The 24218-nt window shown below is 53.0% G+C and overlaps 1 protein-coding gene and 1 long non-coding RNA gene across 6 annotated transcripts in view; one reads left to right on the plus strand and one right to left on the minus strand.

Moving 5' to 3' along the window:
• Prdm11 (PR/SET domain 11) overlaps window positions 1–23861 on the minus strand; it is a 79422-nt gene extending 55561 nt beyond the window's left edge. For 3 of the 4 annotated variants that reach the window (XM_087654531.1, XM_087654533.1, XM_087654534.1), the window contains exon 1: window positions 23551–23861. In XM_087654531.1, the coding sequence (XP_087510657.1) occupies window positions 23551–23739 (189 nt within the window). In that variant the 5' untranslated portion in view covers window positions 23740–23861. 4 annotated transcript variants of the gene reach the window in all.
• Window positions 6793–12679, plus strand: LOC134486128 (uncharacterized). Of its 2 annotated transcripts, XR_015683659.1 has the most exons (5): window positions 6793–8523; window positions 8804–8950; window positions 9278–9357; window positions 9482–10077; window positions 11396–12679. It is a non-coding gene; the product is annotated as an uncharacterized LOC134486128 (long non-coding RNA). The 2 variants fall into 2 exon arrangements; XR_015683658.1 differs by lacking the exon at window positions 6793–8523 and having other exon boundaries at window positions 8793–8950; window positions 9588–10077.
• Window positions 23862–24218: the final 357 nt, after the last annotated feature.

Raw genomic sequence — 24218 nt, forward strand, 5'->3', positions numbered from 1 at the left:
AAGGGGGAGCAGCAGAACACTAGATTGGTCATGAAGTGACAGTTTCAGACACTCTGATAGCAGACAGACATCAGCATCCAGTCACCCATTTGTTTGGTAAGACAGAGAGTGTCAATACCAAAAGGGACCCTCATGTCACTGTGGACTTTGACAATGATCTCACTGTAAGGTCACCAATTGAAACAATATGCATGCCCTTGTGGTGGGTGAGTGAGAAGCAGAGACACGGAACGCTGTTTTGGGGTGACTCAAAGTGCTGTGCAGTGGTGAGTGAGCCCAGGAATGGCATAAAGAGACACAAAGTAATCCCATTTGAGGACTGGGTAAACCCATGTGAGTTTTGGCCTCTGCATGAGGGTGGGCAGGGAGGAGGAAGGGGAGAAGGAAGAAGGGGAGGATGGGTAAGGGGAGGAGGAAGTAGGTGAGGAGGAAGGGGAGGAAGGGGAAAAGGAGGAAAAGAGGGAAGGGCTAAGAGAATGAAGCCCTTAAAGCAGTGCTTCTCAACCTTCCTAATGCTGTGACTCTTTAGTACAGCTCCTCACGCGGTGGTGACCCCAACCATAAAATTATCTTCATTGTTGCTTCATAACTATAATTGTAATGTAAATATCTGATATGTACGCTATCTTACGCGACCCCTGTGAGAGGGTCGTTTGACCCACGAACGGATTGCAGCCCACAGGTTGAGAACTGCTGCTTTAAAGGAACTATTCCCATCTGTCCATAGACTCTCAGAACAAACCCCAGGGTGGCAAAGGGAGGGATCCGGCTTAGAAACTGAATACAAGGGGGCTCTGGGCACATACTTGATGGGAGAGGAGCTCACTGATAGAGCAAGGCAGCAGGGTATCTCCACCAGGAAGCATCCTTGGTTTTGTCTTACGGTCCTGTTTTGAAAGACCTGCCTGCTGGCCCTTCACACCACTCAGGCTGTGTGCCAATCAGATCAACAGGCTGGCTAGCTGTCAGCATCCCAAGCAAAGGCCGCAAAAGACCATGCACACTCACTCTGCCATGCCTCTTCCTCATGAAGTACACATTGCTCAGGAAGCTTCCCCATTTTGATTGTTTTGCTGTTGTTTTTTGGGACACAGCCTGCCTATACAGGCGAGGCTAGCTTTGAATCCTTGATCCTCCTGCCTCAGCCTTCTGAGCTGAGGTGACAAACATATACCATGTATCCAGTTTCACGTTTTAAAATAAAATCAAACGGTAGATAGAAAGCTATATGGGAAGGGTGACCCAGAGAAGAGAGGCTATACTCCAGAGAAAATTCTTTGTGGGATTTAATTTGTATAGAGAAACAAGATAACCAAGGACAGTCATAGTGTGAAACTGTTCCGGTTTAGCTCACATGATGGCCAGCCCCATTCCCTCACAGGCTCTGGGTTTGAAGAGTTAGTCCCTGGCTGGTGACACTGGGGAAGGTGTGGAATCTTTTGCATTGCGTTCCAGCAGGCAGAGGAGAAGCTAAAGTCCAGAGCTTACCTGTTCCCACTGCGGCCTCTCTGCAACATGGTCTGTCACTGAGAGGTGAACAGGCCTCACTCTGCTTGCCACAGATGGAGTCCCAGCTACCATACCTTCCCACCACGATAGCCTATATCCCCTGGACCACGAGGCAAAACACAGCCTTCCTCCCTCAAATTATTTCTGTCGGGTATGGAGTCACATCTATGAGAGGAAGTAAAACAGGGGTCAAGTTCAGAGTTATTCTTGGAACCAAATGGAATAAGTAGAAAAGAGAGTCCTAAGGTGCTAAAATCAAATTTGATTTCTCCGCCTGGGTGCTGGTTCCGTGTGTATGTTTGTGGAAATGTCTCTGGCCATGCTTTTGTATGATGTGGTTTTGTTTTTGTTTTTGTTTTGTTTTGTTTTTGTATGAACCAGCATGCAAAGGCAAGACATCTGCAGGGGACTCAAAGGCAGGAAACATCACAGGCAGCTGTGGAACTGAGCTCCAGTCAGATCAGGGCTTCCTCCTGTGGATCTCAGCTGTTTGGGTCTGGTAGAACACAGTGCTCCTCCTGAGGTGGTCCCTCCTGCAGCACTTCTGAAATGTACCCCACTCTCCTCTGCTGGTAGGACTTGGAGAGGCAGAGGTTGGAACAAACCCTGAAGAACATGCTTCAGTGGTACTGTTTTTGTGGGCTTGCATCCCACTGGGTTTGTCACACTCAGGAGTCTCAGGTGCCTTCGGCAGCGGTGGGGGTGGGGCCCACTGTCAGCCCCAGAAGCAGGAGCTGCCCTCGTCGATCAGTGGTGTACCTCCATGGTCTCCCCAGCAACTAACTAGATACGGAGCTTGGCCTTTTTGTTTCTTTTCTTTTTTATGATTTATTTATTCATATTTTATGTGAATTGGTGTTTTGCCTGCATTCATGTATGAAGGTGTTGGATCCCCTGGAACTGGAGTTGTGAGCTGCCATGTGGGTGCTGGGAATTGAACCCAGGTCCTCTGGGAGAGCAGCTAGCGCTCTTAATCACTGAGCTATCTCTCCAGCCAGCTCTCTGATTTGGTTTTGTTATTCGAGACAAGGTTTCTTTGTGTATCCCTGACTGTCCTAAAACTCATTCTGTAGACCAGCCTGGCCTCAAACTCACAGAGATCTACCAGCCTCTGCCTCCAAGTGCTGGGATTTAAAGTGTGCACCATCACAACCAGCGAGAGCCTGGCCTTCAAGGAATATCATCACACATGATTTCTCTCCTCTGCATCAGACAGCTGACTCACTTTGGGGGAGTCAAAGTGAGTGAGAGGTGTTTATTTTGTGACTTCAGTGAGAAAGCCCACAGCCAAGGCAACCAGGCCCTGCAGAGGGCTTTGCAGGGCACATCCATGAAGCCAGCCAACAGAGAGGAAGGACATGGGTACAATAAGAAACATCTTTGACCATGTCCTTGGTTTCTGGCACACTCTCTAAAGGGAATGTCTCTTGTTATTTATAAGAAGCCCTTTGGCCAGCACCTGGGTTTACTTCTGCGGACTCCTGAGAGCTTCAGTGTGGGGCCAGCCTCATTAGAACACTAGAGCTTTTGGAGCCCACTGAGCTCTGAAACTGGGGAATAGGGGCTGGAGATTAAACCCTACTTCAACAGGACTGGGGTGTGACTCTGAGGTAGACTGCTTGCCTGGTGTGCACAAGGCACTAGATCCCATGAGTGGAACCAGAAAATTAAAATAAAAATTAATATATATATGGAATTGGGGAAATGCTCAGTGAGTAAACTGCTGTGCTAGCAAGAGAAACTGAGTTCAGTTCCCAGCACCCACATAGGAGTATGGGGTCAAGTGGGGGAGGGGACAGATGGATCTTAGGGACTTGCAGGCTACTCAGTCTGCTGAAACAGTGAGCCCCAGATTCAGTAAGAAACCCTGTCTCAAAAAAGAAGGTGGACAGAAATAGAAGGAACTTCCAGTCTTCATGTTTGCTTTCCAGGTGCATGTGTACTACATGTACAAAACACACACACACACACACACACACACACACACACACACACACAGAGGTTCATGAATTGGGGGGTCTGTACACAGAGAGAGCTCAGTAGCTCCTGCCCCTTCCCCACACCACTCCCTATGCAGCTCTCCCACCTGGCAGTGTCTGAGTTGGGCCTTTTCTACAAGCCAGGAATGGTGAGAAACACCACTCTGTAAGTCAACCCAGTGAGTCATGGAGGCTGAGGAAGGCTCAGAGCCTCGGATCTACAGAAGTCAGAAGCACAGAGACTTAGGATCTGAAAGAATAGTATGAAGTAGACATCTGGTGGGACTGAGTCCTAGTCCTCTAGGGTCTGCACTGAGTCTGGGAAGCCAGTGTGGACAGTTGAGGCTGGAGGACCTGAGAACTGGTCGGTACTGGACACACTGGAGAAAGGGGATTCAGTGGGCAAGGCTGGAGTGCTAGTCAGCAGATGGTCACCTCTTCATTGCCTGGAACCCTGCTTCAGAGCCTCTTCAGGCAGTTTCCGCTCTGAGCAGCTGTCACCTACCCTTACTCTGCCCTGGCCCACTGCAGGTATGGGGCCCTGTCCAGATAGACTTGTTCTTGGTGGCTCCAGCTCCCCCCCTGTGCCTTGGAAACCGTCTCAGATGCTTGCTCTCTGGGTTGGGAGTTAGCATTGGGTGTTCTATGGAGAGGGACAGAACCTGGATGTGATAGCTCGCACCTATACCCCAAATCTTGAATTCAAGGGCAGCCCCTGCTACACAGTGCGGATTTGATCTCAAACCTTGAAAACAGGAAAAAGCTACAGGTAGACTTCAATCCCACCATTTCTCTCCTTTTCTCTTAGCCTCCGTAGGGGTTGTGAGCTCTGTAACATATCAATGTACAGAAGGAGGCTCCTCCTCCCCAGTGACTCTTCCTGATCTCAGCTACTAGCACATAGCAGCTCCCTACTGGCCAACCGAATCTGTCACAAGGAGTCCCTTGCTTCAAACCCTGCACAGTGACCATCCCATGCATAGCAAATAAATACAGACAGTCCCCATTTCCTGAGACCTCATCACTCATGGTCCTTTCTCCCATTACCCCTAGCATAGCCCCAGGAATCTGCCCTGCCTCCCACATGACTTTGCGGTGGCTATTTCCTCTGTAAGGAGTGCTCATTCCAGCAGATCCACATGGCTTGTCCCGCCCTCCAGGCGTTGACTGCTATCTCTGGGCATCCTACATTAACTAGCACCCCTTGCGCTCTCTCTCTCTCTCTCTCTCTCTCTCTCTCTCTCTCTCTCTCTCTCTCTCTCTCTCCTGCCTGCTGCACTTTCTGCCGACCACGTCGTCATTCAACTTGCACAGTATTTATTTATAAGATTGGCCCCGGTCTCTCTCCAGTTAGAATGTAGACTCCAGGAAGTGAAGATGCTTATCTATTCTGTCCCTTGCTGTGTCCCCTGCAGCCAGAACAGGGCCTGGTGCAAAGTGGACACACAACAGGCTCTGGGATACGTGGTCTCCTCCGTGGTAACAGCAGGACCTGAAGCAGAACGGCTGATGAGAGGTGCATGCCGTGGTGCTTCTACTTACTGTAGTGTGACTGGGGGTGCCTGACCCTCTCGGGGCCTGTGGATGCAGGCAGCATCCTCTTGGTAACGGTGCTGTGTGAAATGTGTGTGGAGCTCAATGAGTAAAGACCTTTCAGGTCCTTCTTGACAAGCCTGATGACGAGTTCAATGCCCAGGCCCAACATGGTGGAAGGAGTGGACTGACTCAAGTTATCTTTTGACCTCCACACATAGACCACAGCACGTGTACATCCGCACACATGCACGCACGCACACACACACACACACACACACACACACATAAACAATAAATCTATTTTCAAATACACAGTAGCATCGGTGGTACACACAGAATGGGTCTGGTACTTAGAAGTATTTTCACATGCTGCATGGCTCTGGGCAGTTGATGAGGTTGAGTTGAGAGGTGAGCTTGGCAGGTAAAACAGAACCCTAGACTCCACCCCTGACTTCCTGAGCCAGAGTCTGCCTGACATGCCTCGTTCAGGGAACTATATAAGTGCATGCTCAAGATTGGGGAGGGCTGCCCGCCTGAGTTCTGGGCATCCTTGTAACAACTCCACTGACCATCTCTGGCTGGGAGGGCTTCCTGTTCTCTGACCCCCAAACCACTCCTGCCATGGGTCACATAGTAATAAAGTAGGTCAAGGGAACTATGAGCATATACCTGCTGGCTTCCTGAAGACGGATGTCAGCTTCTCTGTTTGCTATGACGAGTGCTGAGCTCTCAGCCCTGGGTTCTTTCTCTATACAGCAACCCACTGCATCCTCATCACATCCTCCCATGCGATTTGAGGGCAGGGTGATCTACCTGCCCTACCTACTCAGTCATCTGACATGTAGGGGCTCCTACTGTGTGCTGAGCTCTTGGGGCTCCTACTGTGTGCTGAGCTGCTGGGGCTCCTACTGTGTGCTAAGCTGCTGGGGCTTCTACTGCATGCTAAGCTGCTAGCTATAAAGTTGATCCTTTGAACTTTAGTACTGACACTATGAACCTGGGATTCTTCTGTAACTTGTGTGTGTGTGTGTGTGTGTGTGTGTGTGTGTGTGTGTGTACGCGCGCGCGCGCGCGCGCGCTCCTGTGCCTGAAGCAGTCATGTATAAAGACCAGAGAAAGCACTTTTTTCCACGAAGGTGGAAGGGCTCACGTACAGACCCATGTGTTAGGAGAGATCCTGGCTGGGAGGGATGTATATGGGCCCTGCCTTTCGCAAGCACCTACTGTGTGCATGATCTCACTCCTCACTGTGTCCTTCCTTCAAGTGATGGAACAGGTGCTCTGCTTCCAAAGGAGGACAAGCAACAGCTTACAGATGAAGGAGACCCAGGGGGAGATGACATCAGCTAATACACCTGCGTACATATGGTGACATGGTCACTAACACTTGTAATGACTGCTTGTCACACCTGTGGGACAGACTAGGGTTGTGGGACTGCTCTGGTGGAGCTGACAAGCTCAGACAGAAGAGCCTCTGCAGAGCAGTAACACTGCCAGGAAGGTGACCTTCCTCACAGGCCTTCCGGAAGGAGGTGGGAGGGGAGCCGCACTAATGTGTCAGTACCCTGGCAGGGTGGGGTGTCTTCTAAACCCAGTGGAGGGCGCCCATTCCCTCCCTTGTGACCTGTCCTCCTGCAGTGCCAGAACTCCACATCAGCACTGTCCTACGTGCTGGGAACCCAGAGAACAAGGCTCCCCTCTTCATGGGTCAGCAGTTATGCCCAGGGGCATGCCTTATCCTGACCCTTCATTTTTCTGGCACCGACTGCCTGGTATTTTGGGGACAGTTGAGTATATGATTGTGAAGACCAACCAGTCAGAGCTTGGATCAACATACTGTATCAGCTATATACAGGGGTTAGTGCAGCTTCCTTCCCTCCCTCCCTCCCTCCCTCCCTCCCTCCCTCCCTCCCTCCCTCCTTCTTATCTCCTCAGGGTAGACAGGTAGGAGACCCAGCCAATGGATGAAGAGATGGAGCTTCACAGGAAACCACTATGAGAGAAAAGGATGCAGAACAGCTGTACCTGCCGCCAGGCCTGTGCCTCACCCTCCACCCACAATGGCACCCCAGTGAGCTGCCTGTGAGCGGAGCCAGTAGAGAAGAAAGCGGAGAAGGCTGGATGGACAGAGTCCTGAAGACACTGTGTGAGCCGCTGGATCCAACACTGCCTGAAGCTCTCAGGATCCTCTTGGACCCTGAGCTGAGCCACGTGCTTTCCATTTTTGCATGACGGCTGAGTTCCTGGCAGGTCGTAATTCCATGAAGTCCACAACCTTGAGAACAGCTTCCCTTTGCTTTTCAGAGGGAAGTTCAGAGAGATTAGGCGGCTTTCAAGCCGTATGGAGTCTAACCAGCCCAAAGCCTGCCCTCTTGCTACTATTCCCAGGCAAGCCTGTAGGACAGGTGACGTCTGCAACAGAGAGGAAGGGATCCTGCTCAGGAGGACAGGCCTTCCTAAGAGGATCCCACAAGATAATCACCGCAGAACCTGGTCCACCCTGAGGCGGCAGGAAGGAAGGAAGTGTAGGTGGCAAACTGGCAGCTGTTGCTATGTCAACTCTTATTTCTGACAGCTTTAAAGAAACAGAAGATTCCGCAGGAAAGCCTGGGCAGTCTGCTCTCTGCTGCCAGAAAGGCCCGCTACACTGCACAGGTGGCTCCACGTGGTGGCGGGGTGCTGGAGGCAAGTGGGAACCCTGCTCAGATGAGCCGGCCTGGTTCCCCAGCTCTGAAGGCAGACAGTCAGCCTCCTGTGTTTCCTGTGCTGGCTTCTGAGCTGGTGACCTATGTGGCAGACTGAGGACAGGTCCCAGATGATGACGACTTGGGAAGCATCCAGTCTGCCAGCTCGACTTCCTTTGAACTGCTCCCTTATGCTGAACCCCGCAGACTCTGAGCTGAAGTGCATGAAATCCTGTGCTCCCAGAGGTACAGGAGGCTGGGAACCAGAGCAAAGGCAGCTAGGTCCCCGCAAGGAGCAGCTCAAGTAGAACCAGGGAAGGCAAGTGCCAGAGGGAGATGCCCTGGTGTGATCATAACTAGGGAAGCCTCCTGCTGTCCCTTTATAAAATGAAACAAGTCAGGCTGGGCTGCTTTGAGCCTGGGACTTCTTCCACTTAGGCTTTGAGCCCCACTTTACCTGTGAGTACAATGAGGTGATTGGGCTTCATTTCCTTTAGCACCTGCTTGCTCTGGCTTTCTGTGACCACAGTGCAGGGAGAGAAGGTAGCCTTATGCAAACTCCCAGTGCCTGACCAGCAAGTAACAAACACCTTCCTGTCAAGCTACTCCACCACAGAAGCCAAGTAAACTATGGAAAAGGCTGATCGATCCCAGCCCTGGGATCCACTGCAGCATTAGACCAAATCGTGATAACCCAGTGGGGCACCCCACATGGACACGGCATGCCACTACAGCTGGTACCCAGCACTCAACTAGGAGCCTTTTCCATTTCTCACAGGTTCCCGAATGGGAAATGAATCATGAAAACCAAGAAGGTAAAATTAGTCCGCCCTGCCAAGGAGTAATTTATGCTATGACCAGCCCCTGGAGGGAGGACTGTACACAGGCTTGGGTTGGCCTCTGGGGTGGGCAGAGGGCAGCCTGGCCATCTGGAGCTCCTGTCTCCGGGCTCTTCTATTTCTGGCCTCAGCTTCCTGGGCTTCTGGCACAGACTCTAGAGCTTTTCTAAGTCCCTCCTTGTCCCCTCCCTGGCAGCAGACCTCCAGCAAACAGACATGCTTGGGTTCCTGCGGGTACCCCTCCCACTGCCCTCAGTTCACAGGTGAGGGAGATTCGGCTCAGAGGGGATGCTTGGGCAACTACAGGGAAACAACCAAGCAGGATCTGAACCCAGACTCCTGCTTCCCACGAGGTGGGGTGCTTTCCCATGCTTGGTACTTCTGCCTGGTCTCCAGCCCTGAGGTGAGTGTGACAAGGGGACACTGGCAGCCCCCCCCCCACACCTCCTATGTGTTTTCCAGTCTCAGGCACTAGACACCAAGACCTCCATGTTCTATCCACTGGCCAGGTAGAGGGAGGTTCCTTACTAACCCAGGGAGTGGGGCTTACAAAAGGCCACATGGCAAGGGTGAATGCCATTGCAGAGGTCCTGCTATTGGGCTGTTCATGCAGAGAGTAAGTCTGGGTGGGAGTGAAGGACTCCCTGCATACAGGGGCCTATGTGGCTGTGCCACTCATAGCACTGACCAGGCCCAATAGAGACAGACCCTGGGTCTAGTTCTCATTTAGGCAACTGTTTCTATACGTGGGATCCATGAGAGACACAGGAGCCACCAGAGGAAGGGTTCATCGGAAGGCAAGTGAGTCAGGTAAGTTACCTCACCCTCCTGAGCCTTCTTAGAGATCTGCTCGGGGGGGGGGGGCTTGGGTTGGGAGTGGGTGAGCATTGTAGGCTGATAGAGTTCAATGGCAACACAAGTGTCCTGTATAAAGGTGGGCACGTTGTCTGCCCTCAGTCCCTCTGGCCCCAGAGGAAGCCAAAGCCAGCACCAGGAACAGCCACAGCCATCCTTGCAGAGAGAATGTACCTCCATTCCAGGGGCTGGCAGCTGAACTGCCGTGTGGACAGCTGGGAGAAGCGTCGTCTCCTCCCTGGGATGTAGTTCAAATCAGCTCTGCTGCAGTTCTCCCAGAGTGAGCACAGCTGCTGTGTCCAGGGCCCTGGGTACAGAGCTTTCAAACTGCACTGCATGGGCCTCTTTCCATCAAAACTGGCATGTAGAGTCCAGGTGGCTCCCAGAAGCCCCCCACCCAGTCATCGGTGCTCCCAGAAAAGCCCTTATTTCACAGTCTGAAGGGTCCCTTGCAGCCTGCGATAGAAGTAAGAAGAAGCCAAGCACACCTGCAACTCCAGCACTTGGGAGCACTGAGGCAAGAGAAGCCCTTGAGGCCAGCCGGGGCTACATGACAAGGCTGTCTCCCATGCCTCAGCTTCCCTGCTGTACATGGGAACTAACGATACAGCCACCATGGATTAGTCTGAGAAGTATCCGGTTCATCACAAGGCACTGAACATCACCTAGTACCAGGTAAGCGCTCAGTACACAAGAGAGGTGTGAGACCAGACTCTTGTTCAAATCCCTCTGACACTATACCACGACCTTCAGTCGGAGCATGGCCAGGTCCTTCAGACCAGCAGGAGCCAGCAGCTAGAACAGAGGCAGCAGACAGATGCCCTGCTGCCCACCAGCACCCTCTAGCCCAATAGTCTTTCAAAGACTTACTTTTCCCAGTTGAAAACTGGACCAATGATGGCTGTTCTGTGCTTCCCTGGGAGTCCCCAGTGTCCGCCCTCTAACAGGGCAGAGGACCTTGGAGCAGCAACTCTTCAGCTGGCCATTTCAACTACCAGGAGGGTGTGTGTGTGTGTGTGGCTTGGTGCTGGGGAGGGCTGGGCTGGGCCAGCCACAAACTCCTCTGCTTTTAAAATGTAATCCCAGCTGTCTGCACTCGCTGACCACACGCCACTGCCCAGAGAGGCAAGGCTAAGCAGGCTGCCCGGCTGGCCACCCTCTGCCAAAATGATCACATTGGGTGGCCTTGTAAGAAAGGAGTGGATAGACAGCCAGATGGCCTGGCTACCATGCCCAGCCCTGCCAGTGGTCAACCATGCGGGTGGCTTTGAGAACGTCATTTAGGAATCTATAATCTTGGTTCTCCTCCTGGGCAACAGCCACAGCCAGGGCACCTGTTTCACAAGGCAAGCTGGTCAGGCGGGGCACACTCTGCTGCTTGCAAGGGCGGTAAGGACGAGTCGGAAGCCATTCTCCCAACAGGGAGCCAGGAGAATGATGTGATCCAGAGGCCGAGGCAAACCCTTGCCTGGGCCAACATGGTGCTAAGACACCCAGCGCCCAGGGGAAAGTCTGGCCCAAGTAGCTTTCTTCTCTTGCCCACCCTGCAGGCCAACAGAGATCAAATCCACAGCCACAACGGCCCCATTGAAGACTAGTAAATGTGTCCAAAGTGTGGGGTTACGTTAGGTACTGTGCTCCTGGCCACCTCCTCACAGAAAATGACCAGGACAACCACTTTCCCTTTCTGCAGGCCCCAGTCCAGAACCTTCAGGGCCAGCAGGGTAGAAATCTGATCACCCACTGCATTCCCAGGCAGCAGTGTCCTCTGGGACACCCACTGGGCTGGGAATGGAGGCGTCACAAAGGCGAGAGCCAACCCAGGCTGCTCACCAGGGACGTGGGCTCCGTGCCCAGTGAGGCGATGGTGAACTAAAGCAGGGGCAGGATCCCATGACAAGGACACTGCTGGGTGCCTACCCTTTGCCTGGCCAGCTCTTTGCACTCAGGGCTGCTCAATGATGTGAGTGCTGTTGTTATTTCTGGTTCACAGTGGATATGGCCAAGCCACAGAAGTGCCACAGTTCTACAAATAGTGGCTCTGGAGGAGTTGGGTCAGGATTTCAACCCAGGCATTCTGATTCCAGAGGCTGCTGATCTTTTGAACCACCACCACCACCATCTCTCCCTGCTTCCAGCTCACCAGAACTGAGCCACTAGAACAAGGACAGGAAAGGGGACTGTGAAGGAGAGGAGACTCCGGAGCCACGGAAGCAGCTCAAAAGAGGAGAGAGTCTGGCATAACAGCATCCATGGGAGGTGTCTGGCTCTCCACAAACTCTCAATGGACACACCTCAAATATCGGATAACACATTTTTAAAGCATGGCAGGTTCCCCTAACCCAGCAAGAGCAACTCCAGAGAGGCCCAATGAAGTTCTGGATAAAATCATAGCTAACATACACATAAATGTCCATCGGGGCGAATGGCTAAATAACAATGACTTCCAAGTACTATGTATTAGTGTCTTTAAAAAGATGGTAGGTCTCCATGTGAAAACATAACCAAACTGGCTTTGGTGGCTCAAGCCTGTAATCTCAGTTCAGAACACCGAGACAGGAGGACCAACGAGCTGGAAGCTGGCCTGGGCTACATAGCAAAGAGAGGCCGGTGGGGGAGAACAGGAAGACAGCTGAGTCAGGAAAGTGCTTGCTGTGTATAAGGACCCGAGTTCAAACCCTAGTGATGTAGAAAAGCCAGGTGCACCAAAGCGTTCTTGAAATCTGAGGAGGCAGAAAGTGTCCTGGGGTTTGGGGCCAGTCAGTCCAGCCAAACCAGCGAGCTCCGAGTTAGGTGAGAGAGAGACCCTGGCAGCCACGAGGTCGCAAAGTGTGGAAATTGACTGAGGAAAACATCCAACACTGATCCCTGGTCTCTGCATGCACTAGTACATGTTCGTTTGTTCTCTCTCTCTCTCTCTCTCTCTCTCTCTCTCTCTCTCTCTCTCTCTCTCTCTCTCCCTCCTTCCCTCCCTCCCTCCCTCCCTCCCTCCTTCCCTCCAGAAAAGCCAGATTTTTTTCCCTAGGTAGAATGTTGAAAGTCAATGTACCCAATAATCAATACTACAGACGACTATCGCCGTCCATCTGCTACATACTGTCAGACTGTATACAGAAAGAGCTCTGCAGGGCCACAGCAACTGTGATGCTAGCCTTGCGGAAGAGCTGGGCATGTGGAGCTGCTAAGGAAAGCCTTATTTGTCAACATCCCACTTCTACAGCAAATACATGTTGTATGATCCTTATGGGATTAAAACTCAGCACAACGAAATTTAAAAGACAGAGCTCTGCCTTAGGAGAACGACCCACCTCACCCCCCAGAAACACAATCACCTACAATAGGGGTAGGAGCATCAGGGAAAATTCTAATACCCCATGGACAGGTGGGCTGGGTGTCCCTGCCGAGTCTCGTTGGGAAGCAGGAACCTAAGGCCTATCAAGCAGCATGTAGAGTCATTTTAGAGAAGCACTGTACACAGCTAGATAGGGGGAGGGGAGCTAGGCAATGTGGGCCCCATTTTGACTTAAGAAGTGGCTTAGGCAATCAGAGGTGAACAGCCTGGGTACTGTGAATGGCCTTCCCTTCCTCACACCACCCAGTTTTCGCAGTGACCTCAGCCTCCCTCCCAGAAGCTGCCCAGCTCCTGTCCAGCTTCCGGGGTGCTTCAGGATAGAGGGCTCATCTGAGAGGAATGATTCAGAGGTGACGTTCCGAAAGGAAATAGGAGAAGCAGGCAAACATACCAAGTGCTCATGGGGCCAAGTACCTGACTATGACACTGTACCCAGGCAAGAGCCCTAACTGTCCAGTGAACCCTAACCCCAAACAGCCTGAACCTGGCACAGTCCCAGCTAAACCCCAGGTCAGGACCATGTGTCAGTGATGTCAATGCTGATGACATCACTACTTCAAGCCAACTCCAGTGTGGACAGAAGAGCCAGGAGGAATAGACCTGGGAGACCCAGCTAGTTCGTCCGCCAATTGGGCCAATGGCGCATCTCCCAAGCTGGCTATGAATAAGTTAATATCAGTTCACGTCCTTGTGAAAAACAGTGTCTCCACTCACACCAGCAGTCACAGCCACACTCTAGGGAGACCCAAGGCACCAAGAAAATAAATGGGCAGTGTCTGGCCTCCAAGACAGTTAGGCTTGCTGGGTGTGGTGGCACGTGCCTTTTGTTCTAGCACTTAGGAGACAGAGGTAGGCAGATCTGTGAACTTGAGGTCACCCTGATCGACACAGAGAGTTTCAGACCAGCCAGGACTACATAGTTGGACCCTGTCTCAAAACAAACAATCAAAGCATAGGCAGAGATGTGAGGAGCAGGGAGCTGTTATTGGGGGTATACTAAATGGTGCCTGAGACAAACCGAGCACCTGACTGAGCCCTGACTCCCGGGTGCAACCTTAGAAGATTACATTGGGAGACCCTGCCAAACAGGCTTTGGGTGTTCTTTGAGAAAGAGGGACATGAGGAAGCAAGGTGGTCCTGCATGACATTAGCCAGGGAAGCTGCCAGCTTCAGGGAGGGAAGGCAGCAGAGGGAAACCTGAGACCACTGGCCTAGGATCCGCTCCCCCGACAGAGTGCCACTCTTCCAGTGTGACCAGAGACACGTCAAAGCCAAAAGCACCTCAGTGACTCCAGGCTGGTTGGCCTGAAGCCCAAGTTGGGTCAGGTGAAGAAGGCCTGCCCTGCCCCACCTCATTCTGCAGTACAGACTCCCCTGAACAGCAGCTACCCAGCCTGCGGCTGCAGCAGGACCCAGCTGGTCTGGGAACCTAACCGAGAGAGTGAGCCAGGGCACCCTTAACAGGGCCCCAAGGAGAAGGGAGAGGCTGGAGCTAGTGGGAGGGGTGCTCCCTCAGCTCCCTCCTGGGAAGCCCCCCTCCTTGGGCTTGTGGCCACATGCAGGCCCAGGCACACCTTGGGTTCTTCCCAGAAACCAAGTACAAGGTGGGTCCCTTAAGCTCAAAAAAAGAGCCTGGGAGAGAGCTGAGGGAGTAACCTCTTCACACTATGCCGTGCTCCCTCTTCACACTATGCTGTGCTCCCTTGGAGTGGTGCAGGCTGGGCCCAGCTTCCAGGTGAGGCAGAAATGCTGACCTCAGACCTGACCATTAGAGAATCAACCTGGCAAACAACTGCAGGCCACTGTCCCTTCTGACCCCAGCTCTCCAGATGGCAGGTGAAACTCAGGTAACACCAGCCTCGACAAGAAGCCCCAGCTTCCCTCCTCCTGGCACAGGACCCACCAGGTCAAAGAACCTGGACACTCCACTGGCTGCTCTCCAGGTCACAACCCTGGAGCTCTAGTGTTAGAGGTGGGGGAATGAAGCTTCACCCCCAGCCAGCAAACACAAGTTCACGACCAGGACAGCTTAGGAAGGCTGTGGCCTCACCTTAGGGGCCTGCTGGCTCATCAACCAGGGCTGCCTCATAGAATGAGCAGACAGCTACTCCCTGGCAACTCATTCCACTGAGCCCAGGACAGCCTCCCTAACAAAAGAAGGATTGTATCCCAGAGTGGTCTTATCCCTCCTCTAAATAACCATGACTGTTCCAAGCCTCCTGCTACAGAGACAGAAATTCTCAACCTAAAAGCTAGCTGCATCTCACCCCTACTAAGGAACAATTAAGAATTCCTCAGTAGCTCCACGCGAGTCCGTCCAGTCTCTAGGGCCATCTTCCCCCTCTCCCAAATGCCAAAACCACTTATAACTCAACGGATGGCAGGTCTTCCTGATGCTTACCTCCACGTTTCTGTTCTCAATGCCCAAATTCCCTTCCCTTTACAAACACACTTCTGCTTTTATGAGGGGTGTCCCACTGCTCCCCTACCTCTGGAAAGTGAACCTGCATGCACTCTTCTCCATTGCCTAGGCCAATCCTCACACTCCCTGCCTTCACTTACAGTCAGGATGGGAGCTGGAAACACTCAAGTTGCCTGTAGTTAAATAAAAGCACCTTCGGTTTCAGCTTCCAAACAGTGGCCCTTGGTTGTGTTTGCAAACCACAGTGAGAATGGCATGGGGACCTCGTGACACTCCCTTGACGGATCTGTAGCAGAAGAATAACTCAAAGCTGCTCACCTAGGGCAGAGGTCCACCCAGCATTCCCTGCGAGGCACTGGCCAGGCTGCTGTCAGCCTAGCATTCCAAGGAGAGCCATGCAGCAGTGTGCTTGCATTCCCAGACCCCGAGGGAATATTGTTCAACTATGTGGTGACAAAATGTTGGGTAGATAGGCCCAACCACCCCACAATACAGCTGCACTTGTGCCAAGAGCCATCCATTCCCCAGACTGGCCTGGGCTACAAAGTTCTTCGTGCTCTATGTTTCTGCTGCACTACCTTGCAGCTCAGGGGTGAAACAGGAAAGCCACCGTCACCCAGTGCAAAGATCCCTCAGCCTGGCCACCACCAGCAGTGACACAGAGTGGGTGATCTTGGCTCAGCCTTTCCTATCTGTGTACTTCTTTGGACCCTTTGGACCCTTGTTTCACCTTTACAAACCGGATCCAATAACATCAGCACAGTGGGGCAGCTGTGGCTAGCAGGACCGTGCACACTCATGTGCCCTCTGCAGGCATGGCTGGTACTGGGGCTTTGGAGAAGCCCACAGGAATCTCGATATTTCTTGAGAGGGATAAGCATGTTCCAATATCCACTAAGTCACAAGTCTCTTTGGTACACCTCCTCTCCCCCTTCCTGAGGCAAGGGGCTTCTCTCTCTTCACCACACCTCCGGGCTGGGACACAGAATCTTCGGCAAACACCAACCTTCCTGGCTAGTTTGACTTGCTTCATGGGCCTGCACAGGGGCTTTACACAGATACACAGGGACAGATACAAGTCACCCTGACTCTGCTGGGACTGTAGTCTGAGCCAGGTCCCACACCTTCTCAGACATGTCCACACCAGGTCAGCTCAAGGTTAAGTCACACCATACCCCACCTGTATAGCCTGCTCTCCTGTGTTCACTAACAACCGTCCCTGAGTATGGACACCAGTTACTATAAAATATACCCAGGAGTGAGGTCCTTGGGCACAGGGAAAGGTTGGATGTGGAGTTTGGCCTCTCTAAAGCAAGTGATTCCTATAAGGTCACTTCTGATCTCTGAGCCTCAGTGTACTGGCTGGTTTTGTATGTCAACTTGACACAAGCTGGAGTTATCACAGAGAAAGGAGCCTCCCTTGAAGAAATGCCTCCACGAGACCCAGCTATAAGGCATTTTCTCAATTAGTGATCAAGGGTGGGAGGGCCCATGGTGGCTGGTGCTACCCCTGAGCTGGTAGTCTTGGGTTCTATAAGAAAGCAAGCTGAGCAAGCCAAGGGAGGCAAGCCAGTAAGAAACATCCCTCCATGGCCTCTGCATCAGCTTCTGCTTCCTGACCTGCTTGAGTTCCAGTCCTGACTTCCTTTGGTGATGAACAGCAATGTGGAAGTTTAAGCTGAATAAAACCCTTTCCTCCCCAACTTGCTTCTTGGTCATGATGTTTTGTGCAGGAATAGAAACCCTGACTAAGACACTCAGTTTCCTCAATGGCACAATGGGGTGTCCTATGATGTGGCCTGCCTGCCTTGGGACCTTGTATAAAGGCTCTGGGAGTAGGCAGAGCCGTGAGGAGAAGGCTGGGTTTCCTTCTGTGTAGGAGGGGAGAGAAAATTCCACAGGTTGCAGAAAGCTCCGGAGGTTCAGGTGTGTCTCACTGGAAAGATAGAACCCAGCCCTGCACAGCTACTCCACTCTGAGGCTGATGCCAGGAGGCAGGGTACCAACTGCCTGTGTCTGCTCCCCTCCCCCATCGCCACTGCATCTGAGACTCTTGGTGTAGCCAAATGTACTCCATGGAAAAGGTCCTGAAAACAGCTGTGCCAAGACCCTACCAATCAAATCCGCTTTAAGCAGCCAAAGAAACCTGAGGGGATTATTAGATAAGACATAAAGTAGCCCATAAGGCTTCCTTTGTGATGTAGCTTTCACAGGGTGACTGGGGGGGAGTTGAAGCTGTGTGCCCTTCAGCTGGCCAAGCGACCTCTCTGAGCCCAGCTTCCTCCATCCATAAATGTGAAAAGCAGCTGTTGTCAAGGACCATGGTACTCAAACCATCTTCCTTCCAGCAGCCCTCTTGGGGAGCTTCAATTTGTCTTCAATTTGGTACTGACAACATAGAGGGGAATTTGCCAGATCAAAGGCGAGCACGGAGACCTCTGTCCATCTCTTTTCAGGTACCTCGGTCAGGAATAAAGATTATGTCCGTGCCTAGGACATGCTCCCCTGGTGCACAGTGACTCTACATCCTGAAAGATGGCTCCAAGTTGACCTGACACCAGTCACTGGTTGCCCAGTGCTTGCAGTGAGCGGTCTGTACAGCCCCACTGGGTTATTATTCTCACTCCACAGACAGGGAATGGCCAGTCAGGGGAGCGGCCTTCTCCCGTTAGGACATCCCTGCTGACAAGCAGCAGGACCAGGGACCTGACCTAAGGTGCAGGTCCTCTGCAGGGCACAAGGTCAACCCCACCAACCTGGTATCTTCCCAGCTTCTCTCTCCCGTCAGGGTCCCAGATCTAAAAGATAAACACTAGGATTCTCTGCCCACCTGAGCTGAACCTTCACCTGTCCACTCTGACGTGTAATCATCTCCTTTCGTAGGTTCCTCCTCTTCCATCAGCTCTGCAGCTTCTATGCAGCCTGTGCACTCTAGAACAAGGATCTGCTCACCGTGTCATGTAAGATCCCTCGGAGGCTCCCTACAGCCCACCAGTGTGCAAACTCCTTGGCCAGCACAACTATCCCAACCTCGTTGAGAACTGGGGTCAGGGTTAGGCAGGAGCCAGGTGAACCAGCTTCAAATCCCAGAGGTGCACAGCTTACTGGCAGTGAAGCCCTCTCCCTTTCTGAGCCTCGGTGTCTCAAACCACAGACTGGGGAAACACGGATGAAGGGACTGTGAGGGGGAAAAGCACCTTCTGAGGAGTGAGCCCCCCATTCCTTCACAATTTCACACAGCTTCCAGACCACAATCGTGAAACCCTAAACTGTTCCCAGGGGTGAACCAAGCACCAGATAATCTCCAGCTCTCTGAGAACAGAGGGGGAGAAATAAATAAAACAGGTGAGTACGGCGTAAGATTCGTTATAAAGAGAGAAAGCAGGAAGCTGAGGCAGGGAGTTGTGTGGGCTGCAATGCTAAACAGGAAAACGCCCCAGAAGGCAGTAGTTTGGCAGTCCTGGTGCTGAAGATGGAGCCAGTACAAAGCTAACTGGGGAGCAATACTCCAGGGAGATGGAGCTCCTGTCGGAGGGCAGGACCAGGATGTTGTTCTCCGATATTTGTCCCTCCCTCTTGCACCCACACACTCACCAACCACAGGCCATCTTTCCAAGGCTGCCCACCAGCCCTGACTAGCTCTGATGCCTCTCTCTCTCTCTTCTACATCCAGCCCATCCTCCAAAGTCCATCCTGAAGGCTTCCTCCCCTGAGGAGACTGCCGTGACCAGGTATCCCCTTCCTCTCCACTGGAACCTATAACCACCTTTCCTGGTGCCTAGCTATGTGTGGGCCTGTGAGCTGTGTAAGGCAAGGACTGGGTGGCCCCACGCCCCATACATAAGCTTCTTGGAGGAACAAAGCACAGGATGACACCCAGGCCCAGGTTTCTCCTCCTGCAATTTTTTGGGTGCTGGGATGGGGAATGTCTCTAGTGTATGTGAACATCAGCCCTCAGTATCAGCAGACCCAAATCTGCAATAGGAAATAGGCTTTTTAAAAATAACAACACACATTTTTCTTTCTTCTGGCTTTTTTTTCTTTCTGCACGGCTTGTTTTTCTGCCATGGCCCCTGGGCCAGCTGCCGAAATGCCCCTCCCTGGCCCCACTCTGAGAACATGGGGCTCTAGGGCCTCCTAGGACTTGCAGGCTCCAGTCAGAGGTGGAGATTACCAGCCAGCTTCAGAACAAGTCCTCAAGCCCCGCTCCCAGGTACTGCTGGGCCAGACACATCTCTGCTCAAACACACTACACTTTCACAGAGCTTGCTCTATTTTATATACATATATATGTAAACACACACACACACACACACACACACACACACACACACACACGCCCTTTCCACCCTCTCACAGACACATACTCACCAGCCACTGACTCACTCTTGCCTCTCCAAGGCTGGTCACAAATTGCTTCCCCACATTGCTGCCTCTCCTCTCTCTCTCTCCTTCTATACCCTGCCAATCCTATCCAGGGGGCTCCCAGGGTCTTCTGTCTTTGCTCCAAAAGACCACTTGCAGGTGACATCTGATTCTGATCGTGCCATAAGCTCTATACCTCTCAACCTGCCTCTCAAAGCCTCAGTTTCCCCATCTGTGAAACACTTGTGGGATGTGGTATTGAGTGGCTAGTATTTGAGTGTGCCCTAATGATAGTGGTTCACATGTTTGAAGGCCCTGGGGCAGTACAGGGGTGGTAGCATTTAAAGAATGGGGCCTACTAGGAGGTCCCTAGGTCACTGGTGTGTGTGTGTGTGTGTGTGTGTGTGTGTGTGTGTGTGTATCCCTGATGAGGTCTCTGAAGAGGCTCCTTCCAGACTTCCTGTCTTACCATGTGATCTTGCCTGTCATGGTGCTATCCAGCACACTGAGACACTCCAAGACATCTTCCTGGAGCTCGGACCATGCTGTTTGGACCTTCAGATGCCAAAACTGTTAGCTAAATGAATGCCCTTGCCTCAGGCAATAAATGGCCTTGGGTGTTTCACTGTCCTGAGAAAATGACCCATACAGGATGGGACTACTTAGGGCCTGAGGGGTGTAAACCCTCAGGGAACACTAGCTGGTGTCACCGCCATCCTCTCCCCCTCAGCCCTGCCCTTTCACTGAATCACCCCTTAAGTCAACAGAGACCGCAAGATCTCTAGTCTCATCCCACCCCCCCCCTCCTGGAATTACCTATCATAGTTTTCTGGAGCTCAGCACTGCTGGGTCCAGACACCTGCAAGGACCAAGAGTTTGTTCACATTTGCCCTCTACGAGTTATTTAATGCTGCGCCTGAAACCTTCCTGCTGGGACTGCAGCTCAGGGAAGCTTGGGGCACACTGCCTGTCCTTGGACTCTGCCCTTGGTGATTCCCAGTCGGGACCAAGTACTCAGAGAGTGCATTCCTGAGCAGCTCTCAGACACAAGCCACTTACCTGAAACAGGACCCATGGTCATGAGGACGTAAGATATCACCAAGTAAAACACAAATCCAAGGAGAGAAGGATGAGACCAGAAACACCTGTAACCCAAGGTTTAGCCTAGTCCAGAGAAGCTTCTTGGAGGAGGTGGCATAAGCTATCCTGTAACAATAAACCAGCCTGATGTCTCAGTAGTTTAAAATAACAAAGGTCTATCTCTCAAGTGTACTGCCTGGTACTATGGACCATCAAGGTACACTGCTCATGGAGTGACACGGAGGCAGTTCCAATCCTGCTATTAGATGCCACACCACCAAGCACGAGACCCTTAGAGTCTTGCATTGACAGCTAAATGCTCAGAGCCACAAGTACACATCTCTGTGGGTCCCAACTCACTAGCTAGTCACAGGGCCTTGACCTAGAATGAGAGGACCTGAAGTCAACCCTGTGGTGTACCTCGATTTGCTGGAAATACTTTTAGGAGAGCAATAAAGACCACCAGACACGGGGGCTGGAGAGATGGCTCAGCAGTTAAGAGCACTGACTGTTCTTCCAGAGGTCCTAGTTCAATTCCTAGCAACCTTATGGTGGCTCACAACCATCTGTAATGAGATCCGATGCCCTCTTGTGGTGTAAGTGATTGTGTTCTCACATAAATAAATCTAAAAACAGCAGACATTTCCACACCACCCTGCCCCTCACTGTCTTTCACTCATTCATAAATCCTAGGTCATGACGCCAAGAGAGACTGGGGCAGACTGGGCTGGGCACAGAGAGGTGGGGAGGGCGGGAGATGAGGCTGAGAGGAAGGGAGAGGGGAAGGGAGAGACATGTTATAGGCAGATGTTACAGTTAGCAACAATCTGATACTTTATCAGAACTTCACTAGGCAGACAGGAGGATGGGGCGGGAGCCGGAACTGGGAGCCTGAGGTGACCCCAGTTATACCACAGGGAACAGGGCAAGAGCAGGTGCCTTATGTCAGACTCAGCAGTTGTCCTGGGAACGCATACTGTTCACCAATGTGCCAGTGGGGAGCAGTTAGGAATCTGGATGGGTAAGATTCACTAAAGAGAGTCTCCTGGGCTTGGAGATGGGTGGACTGACTGGGATGAGGGAGGCAGAGACACCATAGAGATCAATGCTGGAGGAAACTTAAGGAGGAAGGCCAGGAGTACGTTAGGATCCCCAAGTGAGAGACCACAAAGGCAGCATAACTCCAACCCCCCAACTCCTCCTCCAATGGTCTTTGCCCCTTTCAGGCTTTCTCATAACTCCATGTTGAGTCTTCGTGAAGAGTAAGTGAGAGGGAAGACTCATCAGACACCTCGGAGAACCAACCTAAGAAACATGTGGACCAGAAAACTCCAGTAACTCAGGCTGGAGGTGATGTCTGTGATGACAGATTAAGGACTCCTGGGACAAGTGCTCCTCATTCTTGAGGTAACACACGCTGAGAGCACCTGCTCTGGGGGCACTGTCAGTTAGGGGCTGGGTGGAGCAGGCTGGGATCTGACAAATAATTGTGATACCCAAGATGGTTCACAGAGCATCGCCTGGGATCAAAGCTCTAGCTTCTGAAACCAGGAGCCTGACCCCGAGCCAGGTACTATCTCAATGCTCTCCCAGCTGACTCCCAGACAGGCTGCACTGAGCCCGCTGCAGGGAAGAGCCCCCTCGGAGAGATCAACTACAGTCCTGCAAAATCCAAAGCCCCGTGGGAAGGATCCTGAAGATGCCCTTTCCATGAAACTAAAAAAACCAAGGGGCCTGGGCCGTGTGCCCAGAAAGTTCCCAGAAGATCCATGCCTGGCTCCCCAGAGATGAGAGGAATATGGGACTTCTGACCCATACACCGTACTCCACCAACCAAGACCCTAGGAAAGTCCCTGCCTTCCTCTGCAGGGGACAAGAGGGCAAGGCAAGCTGGGGTGCCACGGGCATCATACTTCATGGAAAATTATTCTGCTTCAGATAGAAAAAACTCCCAAAGTTTAGAGGATTCCCAAGATGAAGAGCAGGCTCCCTTCACCGCTCGCAGTCCCCACGCACAAAGGGCTGGGCGTGCTTCTTCTAGATCACTTTAAATCACAGACCACGGCTGTCCTCCACACGAACCCACGGTCAAAAAACAAAAGATAGACTTTCTTCCTCTAGGTCACCAACTCATTCTAAGGGTCTGAGCTCCTACTCTGACCGGCTCAAGACACCCGCAACTTTTTGCTGTATTAGCCCAAGGTTGCTCGGTAGTCCCTGCAGCGACTTGCCTAGGGCACGCTGGCCTTGACGGAGGAAGGTCATTGGCCACCAAGTTTCTGCAGTTTCTGCATCACATAGTACCTTAGGGACCAGGAATGAGGAGGTGGGGGGTGGAGACGACACTCGGGGGCGAATTCCCGAAGAGTCCACGCCGCAACCAAGTCTTAAAATAGATGAAAGGCACGCCCTCCCTCCGCCGCCCCAGGCCCGCGGCAGGTCGCAGAGAGACATGCAGTCCCCAAGCCCCCCAGCCTGGCCCCGGAGCACCGGCGACCAGGTCCCTGCAACTAGGCCAGCAGCTGCATCCCGCCCTCGCCCCGCCCTGCCCCCTGTCTACGCGTTCTCTTTGCGAACGCCGGGCCCGGGAAGCCGCTCCCATTGGCCGGCGGCCGCGTCCGTCAGCGCGCGGCGGAGCCGAGGAAAAGGCTACAGTGGAACAAGGCGGGCGAGTGCGCGGAGGAAGGAGGCGGAGGCTGGGCCGCCCGAGGCCCGCGTCGGGCGGCGGCGACGACCTGCGGGCCTGGGCCACCTTGGGACCCACCCCGCTCTCGGTGCTCCGGCCGGTGCCCAGTCGCCCGCCTGCGCCCTATTCCCCAGTGTCCCCGTGCACTCGTCGCCGCGGCCCCCGCGCCGGTTGGCGAGCCGCCCAGCGTCTTCCGAAGCCATGTTCACGTTCATGGCCACGGTGGCCACCGGGCCCACTCACCTTCGCGGGTTCCCACGCGGGGCGGCGGGCCGGGCCGGGGCCGGGGCGGCGGGACGCGGCGGGACGGGGCGGCCGCGCGCGGGGTCCCCGGCCGGGCAAAGTTTCAGCGCCAGCGGCAGCGCGGCGGCGACTCGCTGCTGCTCTCCTCCCCTGCTTTGACCACCATCTTATTAGTACAGGAAATGACATGGAAAACGGAAGAAAGCGGCGTTTGGGGCAGACGCGGACCCCCCAATTCAGGGGGCCGGAGCCGGGCCTCGCTGAGCCCCGCGTCCCCCGAGCCGGCCCCGCGCGGGAGCTCGCGCGTCCCCGCCGCGCGCCCCACGGGGAGGGCGACGCTGCGGAGGAGGAGCGGGCTGCGCCAACTTTGCGCCCGGGATACTTTCGGGGGGTCGTGCTGGAAAGTTGTGGCATTTGCGCAAGCCCATCCGAGGGTGCCCCCTAGCTCTGCCCGGCTTCGACGCTGTCGGTCTACAACCCAAAAAATAGTCAGAGGGCGATAAATGCGTTTATAATTTTAACCCTTACTGGGTCCCTTTCCGGGCCCCTTTAACCCTTTGGATGCTCGACAATTTGAGTATCAACTGAAGTTGGGTAACATGTATCCCATGGACCAACAAGGGGAAGGGCTCTGGGGTCTGTGAGAAAAATGAGAAAAATTAACTATT

Source organism: Rattus norvegicus, chromosome 3, assembly GCF_021556685.1.
Source record: "Rattus norvegicus strain SHRSP/BbbUtx chromosome 3, alternate assembly SHRSP_T2T, whole genome shotgun sequence".
Taxonomy (NCBI): Eukaryota; Metazoa; Chordata; class Mammalia; order Rodentia; family Muridae; genus Rattus; species Rattus norvegicus.